General features: G+C 43.5%; 1 protein-coding gene across 3 annotated transcripts in view; it reads right to left on the bottom strand.

Annotated features, from left to right (window-relative positions):
* Positions 1–1,702: 1,702 nt before the first annotated feature.
* LOC109930293 (TNF receptor-associated factor 4) overlaps positions 1,703–9,684 on the bottom strand; it is a 91,219-nt gene continuing 83,237 nt past the window's right edge. For all 3 annotated transcript variants that reach the window (XM_048612816.1, XM_048612815.1, XM_020529796.2), the window contains 3 exons: positions 8,873–9,034; positions 6,914–7,069; positions 1,703–3,893 (listed from right to left, as the gene is read on the bottom strand). In XM_048612816.1, the coding sequence (XP_048468773.1) occupies positions 3,261–3,893; positions 6,914–7,069; positions 8,873–9,034 (951 nt within the window). In that variant the 3' untranslated portion in view covers positions 1,703–3,260. The remainder of the gene's footprint in view (positions 3,894–6,913; positions 7,070–8,872; positions 9,035–9,684) is intronic.

Here is a 9,684-nt window from a genome sequence, read left to right as displayed (position 1 = left end):
AAGCTCTTTCTGCAAAGTCAAATGGGGCTCCTTTCAGTTACCTGACCCTCCCGATGCCTCAAATATGTGTGTATATATAGTCCTGTACAAGGAAGAAATGCCTTTGGTTTGTTTGTTTCATCATATGCTACTGTACAGAACCAAACTACTTTAGGGACTAAGTATATAAAAAATACTTATGAATAAAGTATATTTTTGAAATTTAATAAAAAAAGCTGAAACTCTGGCCTAGAGGTGGAGACAGTGCCTCTTCATCGCCAGTCCTCCACTCTAACGCATTACCATAGCTGAATTCCCACAAGCAACATCCCCCGGGGTGGGGGGGGTGTTGCTACCAGTCAACGATGTAACGAGATTCAACAATTAATAGAAAAGCTGGGCCTTCCTGTTGAAACCTCAGATAGACGCTGTAGCAGAAAGAAAGCGTCTTTAACCTTTGCACCACCAGAGTGATGCAAACCACCATCTGTGCATTGGGATTAAGCACCATTCAAATCAGTCCAGATGGGATTGTGATGGATTAAGCAGACACCACTGCAATTTAATTGATTTGAGACAGGAGTTATTGGATGTGCTGAGGATATCACGGCGGACCGTTTCTGTCCTGTCATTCATGGAGGAGTTACTTTCAACTGAAGTCGATGCAATATTGAAATCTCCAGGCAGTTTCACTGTGCTGAACGCTGTCTGCATTTCAAAAGGGTTATTGACAGGGGAAAACATGCCATCAATATCAATCACTTCCTCCATGTCCTATATCCTGCCACAACCCAACAACTTGCGCCATTTAACCCTTCGCACCAGGAAGGCTTCCTGCATACTTTCAGTCCCAAAAGTGCCATTTCTCATTCTCTATCCATACCTGACAAGTTTTATTTCGGGTCAGGATATCAAACATTCTCAACTGTCAAAGGAAAATGCGTTTCTTAACAGTAGAACAGGCAGCATATCACTCACCTACTGCTACATATTTTAAAATGGAAGGCATGAAGCAGCCATCAGGGTCATCGCACCTGACTGCTGAGAGATTCCTGCTGCAAAGGGCACATCACAAGAAGACATGACTGGGATTAATGGTCTTGCTACCCCAACAGTTACAAACACTGACTACCTTGTATGCATACATGAGGGGTAACCACTTGGATTCACATATTGATAGCCTTCAAGGTCATTATCCTAGTTTCAAGTTCCAATTTGGAGACTTGAGCATGTATTTAGGGTCTGAAACCTAGGGCAGTGTTGAGCAAATGCCATAGCAATGATGTATGTATGTATGTATAAACCAATTGGCATGATGCCTTTTGGACAAGACACTAAAACAGAGGCTTTTGACTTGCTATCAAAAGAAGCCCCATCGCTGCATTCACAGAAGAGCAGATGCCATCTTCCCAGTAGCCTGGTCAATATTCGATCATTCAACTAACACCACTTAAATATCTGATCGTCATACGGTTGTTTAGATCTTTGGCTGCTCAGATTGGCCGTTACATTACAAAGTATTACACTTCAAGTACTTCCCAGACTGTCAAGCGCTTTGGAACATTCCCAGTTATGAAAGTTGCTGCAAAAATGCAATTCTGTCTTTGTTAGTCCTGATGCCAGCTCTTTCTTCATTACAAGCACAAATAATGATTTATCGAGCAAGAACAATAGCTAAAACAAAGCTTTGTATGAATACACATTTTATTTTGAAAAAGGACAACGTACAGAGAATCATCTCTTGTTCTGGATTTGAAACACATCTATCTCATCATCAACAACAGAGCGAAAAAATAAATAGTTTTAGAAGGAAATTACACACAGGAATCAAGTAAAGCAGAAGACTACTTCCAAAAATTCCAAATGGATTTAACTGACCAATAAAATGGAATTACATTAACATGCCATTGAGATTTTTCCAGCTTTTAAGTGATGCTTGTTACAAAAACATTCAAGTCTCTATTCTACTACAAAACAGTTAAAGTCCTAGATGTAGTTTTATTTAAAATATACAGCTGTAGAAAATTCTTCTGTTTTCAAAATCGGTGAACATGGACATTGACATAGAAACAGTTTGCACCCAGTAAAGTTCAAACGTAGCAAAAGATTCCAACTTCTGGGAGAGAGCAACAGGGAGGGAGGAAGAAAGAGGAAGAGAGAAAAATTTAAAAAGGAAAAAAAGACTTCTGACATTACCATTATATATTAGCAACTTTTGACTATTCACATCTTTGAATCCTGGCATTTACTTATTGCACATGCCTTAGTTTATTAAAAAGCATTTTAGTCAGTATTTCTCAACAATTAGCAATGGCCAGAATAGCAACATAAATGAGGCCTGATATGTCCCGTTGATGGAATGTAACTTTTAATTAAATCATTTTATTCCATGAGAAGTATCTCCTACCTTCTCCCTCAAATGCTTCTCTCCCACTTTGTTTTAAAAGACAGACTGAAAGGTGGCTACAAGTATTCCCATTTTATTTCTGCATTGGACCTAGGTAGCACTTTTCCCTCCAAAATCAGTTTAAGTTTTGTTAATACTAAAGACTGGGTTACATTTGATCACCTGAGAAGCCAACATTGACCAGCTCAAATTACAGTACATAGACAAAGACATACAAACTCCTTTGGCAGCACTGGAGTCAGCCTAGAGTTGATCCTCTGTCTGGTTGACCATCACTTATTGAGAAAGAAGCTGCACCCAGTCCCTGTAAATGGACACTGACCATGTCCAAACTCTTTAGAATCTGCACCTCATTAAACCCGTCCTTGGACCAGGACATAAACTGTCTGAAATTGTTGCCTCCTGAACCTAAATATGCCTTCGGACTTGAATAAATTTGTCTTCCCATCTCTTCTCTCACCTTCTGTCAAGTTTCCGAACCAATCATATAATGTGGGAATATTGATCAGGCTGAATGATGTTTTTGGACAACACAGCCTGCCACATTCCCAGATGAGAAATTAAGACTGCTCCGACACAGTGGTCACAGATACTGAAACTAGGGCAAATCGATACAGACGTACAGTTTCTAAAAAAAATTGTAGAGGTATTCTTTGTCTCCCTGATGTGGCAGACCCAGTATCTGAATATCATGCCAATTTATGCATGCACAGTAGGCAATGTTCATAGTGCACAGTGGAGAAATCCCAAAAGTACCTCGGAAATTTTGGTTCTTGAGCAACTCACTTGTATCACAATATATACGCATGTATATAAAACAAAGCTTTTGATGCTAAAGGAGGAGTAAAGTTGACTGTTTCCTTCCAGTCCACATTCACGCTATAATCTTTTGAGGGATCTCAACAGAAGCTCTGATGAAGATCGAATTGTCCCGGATGTAATTCCTCTTTTTGATCTCTTCGTGAGAAACGAATTTGGGATATCCAAACCCAAGTGTGCTTTCATCCATGGAGTTCCTGGAGTTGACAGGCTTCTGGAAGTTCTTCCAGTTGGGGTCAGGGGTGAAGGTTTCTGTGATGTGCTGTGGTTTTGAAAGTGATGGGTCACTTTGATCCATAATGGAGAAGGTCACCTTATAGGAGAAGGGCCACTCAAGCAGGTTGTCGTATTCGCCTGGTAGCACACGAATATAGACCGACAAGTGCGTACCCTCCCCGCTCCCGTTTCCATTGAGAAAGGCCGACACTTGTAGCTTGTAGCCATATCGGTGGGTATAAAACGGTGGGCTAAAAAACTCATAGTTGTTGCGCAGTTTGGCCTCCTGCATCTTACGCATGTAGTCGGTTATTTTCCAGATAAGGACACCATCGCTGCCAACCGAGAGCTCCTCTACTTCTCGCCTCAGCTCCAAGATATCCTGCCGCTGACGATTCACGAGACTGCACATAATGTTCAGGTGAACCTTCATGCTTTCGTCAATGTGTCTGCTCATCGCAATCTTGTGGCACTGGAGGAGAAGACAAAAGATCAATTAGCACCAGATTCGCGGCCAGCCTTCTTGTAGTTCACCTCTTGCTTGAACTTGCAAGAGGCATATTTTCTTTCACATGCAACAATGACAAACCTCAATTAAAAAGCAATACCATTCTGCCATTGTTCCCTCCAACCTTCGCCCCTCGCTTCCAGTGGTTTTCTGTTGAGAGAATATACTTCGACCATCTGATATAAACAGCCCACCAATCACAGGCCTCAATATTGGCCAGAAGTATTTTTCAAGAAAATTATCTTTAGTGGGCTGCGGAGGAAAATAGGATATCTGCATTGGAATAGCTCAGAGAAGGTTCACTGGGTCGATTCCCGGAAATAAAAGGGGTTGACTTGTAAGGAAAGGTTAGGCCTACTCCAAGACTTTTGATAGTGAGCTGATTGAAAGCTGTAACAATTCTGACAGAATTGATGCCAGGACAATCTTTTCCACACGTGCAGAAGGGAGCAGAGATTCAAAATAAAGGTGACTCCCATTTAAGATGCCAAGGAGGAAGAAGTGCTTCTCTCAGGTGCTCATTCGGGGGGGCGTCCTTTTCCAGTCAGCACTGCAGGTTGGATCATTGCAGATATTCAAGGTTGAGGAAGGCTGATTGTTGATCTACAAGGGAATCTAGGATTATTGGTGGAGGCTGGGATGGAATTGGATGGGAAGGGAAGGGAAGGAGGGGAAAGAATAGGCAGGAAAGGAGAATTGATGCCATAGTCGACACAGCTATGATTTTATTAAATGGCGAATCATGTCAGAGAGACCATACAGCCTCCTGCTTCTAGTCCTAATGTTCTTAGATCTAAAATGTGTAGTAACACATCACCACACACAAACATTTTTATAGTATCTTATTGAGATTCTAGAAATGAAGGGTCCATTTACTTAACAGTGGGTGCAACTCTCTCCAAAGGGCAAGGCCTGTGCCCAGTTTAAGCCACAAGGCCCAACAGCAGCAGACAGCATTCATCGACAAGGATCAGTGATCAACTTCAGGAGATGCCTTGGCACTGGGATCATACCCAGTGAGTGTGGTTCAGTTTGGTACTGAGTAGGAAACCAGCTTAAGAAAGTCATCAGGTAATCTCAGACTTAAAGCTCATTTATAAAACAGTGAATAAATCTACGTTAGACAAACCTCCCTGCTCAGCTTCTGGAAGAGCTAAAGTATGTATCGTCTTCTTGTTGCCATTTAAAACGAACAAACAAAACATGTCTTGTTTGTATGTATTTGTAATTCATCTTTTGGTTACAACACCGTGACATACAGCTCATATTCAATACTGGATTAACAACCAGGACTGGGAAATCAACGTTAATCCAGACATTCCATTTTCAGTACTGCTAACATGGAGACACATTCACTGACACACACAATCCATGCCTTCCTTCATTCTCTTAATTTGAACACTCGCCATTCTCAATGTCACTGCTCCACACTTGGAAGGCACTTGGATTATTAATAATTTTTTTAAAAATATAGTTGTTCAGCTTTCCCAACCTTTCGCCAACCAGGATTCTTCCCGCCCCCCTCCCACCACATCCTTAGCTTATCAAAGACGTGTTATCAAAAGCTTTTCGTTTTGGGCAATCGGCAGTGAACTTTGACAACCCCATTACACAGATGACTGACTGCGGGTCGTCTTGAGCGGCTCTTAAGAATAAAATTTCCACCAAATAAATTAACAGTGTAACCTTGACAATGCCATAGCCCGGAACTGAAGAGCATTTCAGGCTGTGAGCATATCGAAAGCACAAAAGGTTCTCGGGATAATACATGTCTAGAAGAAATGACTTCCGAATGAAAAGATGAGGCCAGAGCGTGTTCGCAGACACCAGACGGTGGGGACAGGGGTACTGAGGCAAATCAAGCTTTCGTCATGCTAAAAATCCCCTTCCTTGCCCTTATTGAAGGGATAGGAGAGCAGAAAAGGGATGGAGCTCCATCACTTCCATCAAATAGCCACTGTGTCTCTGTGTTTAAATCTTGGGCTGACGGGGAGAAAGGTTCCAGTGAAATCAGGTAGGGTCATTTGACTAACACGCAAGGGGTAATAGGAATGGCTTCAGAACTTGAATATCCTTTTTGTCAGAATTAGTTAGGTCAGAGCACCACCAAAAATCAACCGAGACTCAGCGGGTACACAGTGGAGCTTTACTAGATAAGACCCAGCCATTGCATGCGCGGTCAGTCAGCAATTAAGGCTCATTGCCGGGAATGTGCATTTCTTTCAACTTCTTTGCTGCCACAGGAACATCTCCCTTGTCGGTGGAATCAGTTGTCCAATTGGCTAAAAGACCCAGGGAGACTGCATCATCACAAGCGTTAACCCCTGGTATGCCCATAACTCCCTTCCATCCCTTGACAGAGGATGCCAATTTGCCCAATGTAATGGACCCAACACTTGTCCAGGTCACCTTTATGAACCAAAGCCAGCTGGCATTATACAAAACAGAACAACAGAAGGAACCGTGGATGCTGGAAATCTGAAACAACTAGCATTCCAGCTGGATTGTTGCAAAATCCAGTCAGGCCTCTACAGAAAATATCTGCAACTGGGACACGGGATTGTGGGATTGCTAACCTCAGGGTTAGGGAATCGAAAACACTCAATTCCACTGCATTAACTTTGTTTAACTTAATGAACTCAATGAATCAGAATGGGTTTTTTTTTACATAAAAGCGGTAATCAGATCTCTTTGATGTGTTTTGGGTAATTAAAAGTTGGAGAGTCATCTGGTTTCAAACAGAAACTGCCATAATTAAAATGAGATGAACAAAAAGGGTAGTGTAAAAATTCAACTGGTCTAGAAATAGTTTCTCCTCACATGGATACATGGGTGTCGAAGCTAACGCACATTCAGTGACAGAAAAAGAGGAGGTTATCCACCAATACAATAATCAGAGACACACTCTTCACACTTCCTACCATGGTCAGTGATGAACAAAGTGTTTGCAGGCCCTGAATCCAAGGGCTCATGTTAGTTCTTACCCTGTGTTTGCAGCCAGCGTCCTTAAAGGGGCACAGTACCATGGCAGTGTTGCAGTTGTCCCTCAGATGATTGGCGAGATCTTCCCTGGCGATGTTTGACACTCCGCACTGGTTGGGGCAGACTACCGGATACCGTGGGCATTGATACTGGTGGTTCTAAAACAGATCGAGAACAAGACTCAGGCTGAAATCGGTCAGAAATAAATCAGAGAGAGGAAGAACTGCAGATGCTGGAGTCAGAGTCGACACAGTGTGGAGCTGGAGGAACACAGCAGGTCAGGCAGCATCAGAGAAGCAGGAAAGCTGACGTTTCGGGTCGGTTCTGATGAAGGGTCCCGACCTGAAACGTCAACTTTCCTGCTCCTCTAAGGCTGCCTGACCTGCTGTGTTCCTCTCGCACCAGAGTAGAAATAACTCTTGCTCTTTAAACAGTGATCAAACAATACAGTGGGTTTAATATTGCCACAGCACGTTAAGAAATACAAGGAGTACACCATGCAGCACTGTAAACTTGCTCTACTATTCAACACAATCCTGGCTGAGCTTTGACATCAATGTCACTTTCCTGCCCTTCCCCACATACCTTAGTTCCCCCCGAGATATCGAAGCTCTGCCTATCCTGGCCTCAGGTATAGGCAATAATGGAATACTCACAACCTCCCCCCACACTGGGTTGGAGAATGTTAAAGATTCTAACCCATTTGAGTGAAGAGACTTCTCATCTCAGTCCTAAATGATGCCACCCACCCACCCCCTCCCCCATTCTGAGACTGTGCTCAGTGTTCGTCACTCTGTGGAAACAAACTCTGCTAAGCCTTTTTGAAACACAAGACTGGAATGAGACCACCTCTCATTTTTCTACACCTGAGCGAATTTAGACTCAAATTTACTTCACCTCCCATCATTGGGCAAGCCAGGTACAAACTTTGTGAACATTCTGCACTACCTCCGATGCAAGTAGCACTTTCCCTTAAATAAGGAAACTAACGCTACACACTGGTGAGACTGCATTTGGCATACGAAGTCCAGTCCAACTGCAGCAAAATTTCTTTACTCCTGTACTTCAATCCCGTCGTAATAAAAGTCAATTTGTCATTTGCTTTCCCAATTGTTCACTGAGCCTGCATTCAGCCCCAGATCCACAATGCCTATGGAGTTATGAAACACCAGCTTCAACCAGATTCATTTTATTTTCTAGATGACTCTTATCTTGGAATCTATATCTAGTTCACACTGATGCAAGTCAGGAATGTGATGTAATACTCCCCACTTGCCTGGAAGGGTGCAGCTCCAACAACGCTCAAGAAGCTTGAACACCATCCAAAACAAAGCAACAGGGTTCATTAACACCACATCCATAAATATCCACTCACTCCACCACCGACACTCAGTAGCAGCAGTGTGTATCATCTACAAGATGCACTACAGAAATTCACCAAAGATCCTTAAACACCACCTTCCAAACCCATGACAACTTCCATCTAGAAGGACAAGGGCAGCAGATATATGGGAATGTCACCACTGCAAGCTCCTCTCCAAGCCACTCACCATCCTGACGTGGAAATATATCATCGTTCCTTCACAGTAGCTGGATCAAATTCCTGGAATTCCCTCCCTAACTGAGGAGAAACACAATGGTGGGTCATACTACCATGCATGGACTGTAGCAGTTCAAGGTAGCAGCTCATCACCACTTCTCAAGGGCAACTAGGGATGGGCAATAAATGCCAGCCCAGGCAGTGCCACCTACATTGGACGCGTGACTAAACAAACACACAGAATGATTCCACGTGTCAATTAATGGTGAAAATTATTTGGGTGTTTTTGCACGTCAGCGTTATTCATCTTAAGAATTGGGAGCACCACTCTTTGGACTTACGAAACAAGGTGTGGTGGGGATGGGGGTTGGGAGGTGGTGAGGTGGGGGGATGGTGGGGAAAGAGGATGGTGGTGACCAACCTGTATTGTATCAAACACGAACTCCTTGCCGCAGAATTTGCAGGGCTGTGTGCGCTTCGGACAGTCTGTAAGGCAATGCTGAGACAGCAGGCGCCGCATCATCCTGGCCCCACATTTGTTTTCACAGTACACGCTCTCCTGAGGGCAAATCCCTTGGTGATTCTGTGGGACAAAGTAATCAGGTGAATGCAAGACAACAAGGTGCAGAGCTGGATGAACACAGCAGGCTAAGCAGCAAAGGAGCAGAAAGGCTGACATTTCGGGCCTAGACCCTTCTTCAGAAATGGGGGAGGGGGAGGGGGTTCTGAAATAAATAGGGAGAGAGTGGGAGGCAGATAGAAGATGGATAGAGGAGAGGATAGGTGGAGAGGAAACAGACAGGTTGAAGAGGCGGGGATGGAGCCAGTAAAGGTGCGAGTGTAGGTGGGGAGTTAGGGAGGGGATAGGTCAGTCCAGGGAGGAATCCTCATTTCTGTTGCATTATAGAGAGAGAAAGAGAGAGAGAGAGAGAGAGAGAGAGAGACAGACAGACAAACAGACAGAGAAAAAAAAGAGGAAACAGGGGAGTTTCTCTACGGCCTCCATTCCAACCCCCATCCCCACCATTAATAACAAACAGAGCTACGGGTTTGCTCGTGAACCATAAGAGGGTAGGTGTGTCATGATCCCCAGCATGATAGGTTTCTAGCAAACTTCCTGAGCAGTGAATTAGCCATATTCCATTTCAAGCAATTGAACAAGAGAGAGAACGTGCAAGTGATCATATCATATAGAATACCATACTCCGAGATAGTAGGAACTGCAGATTTTGG

Source organism: Rhincodon typus, chromosome 26 (assembly GCF_021869965.1).
Source record: "Rhincodon typus isolate 14 chromosome 26, sRhiTyp1.1, whole genome shotgun sequence".
NCBI lineage: Eukaryota > Metazoa > Chordata > Chondrichthyes > Orectolobiformes > Rhincodontidae > Rhincodon > Rhincodon typus.
This window is presented reverse-complemented; position numbering and strand designations above follow the sequence as displayed.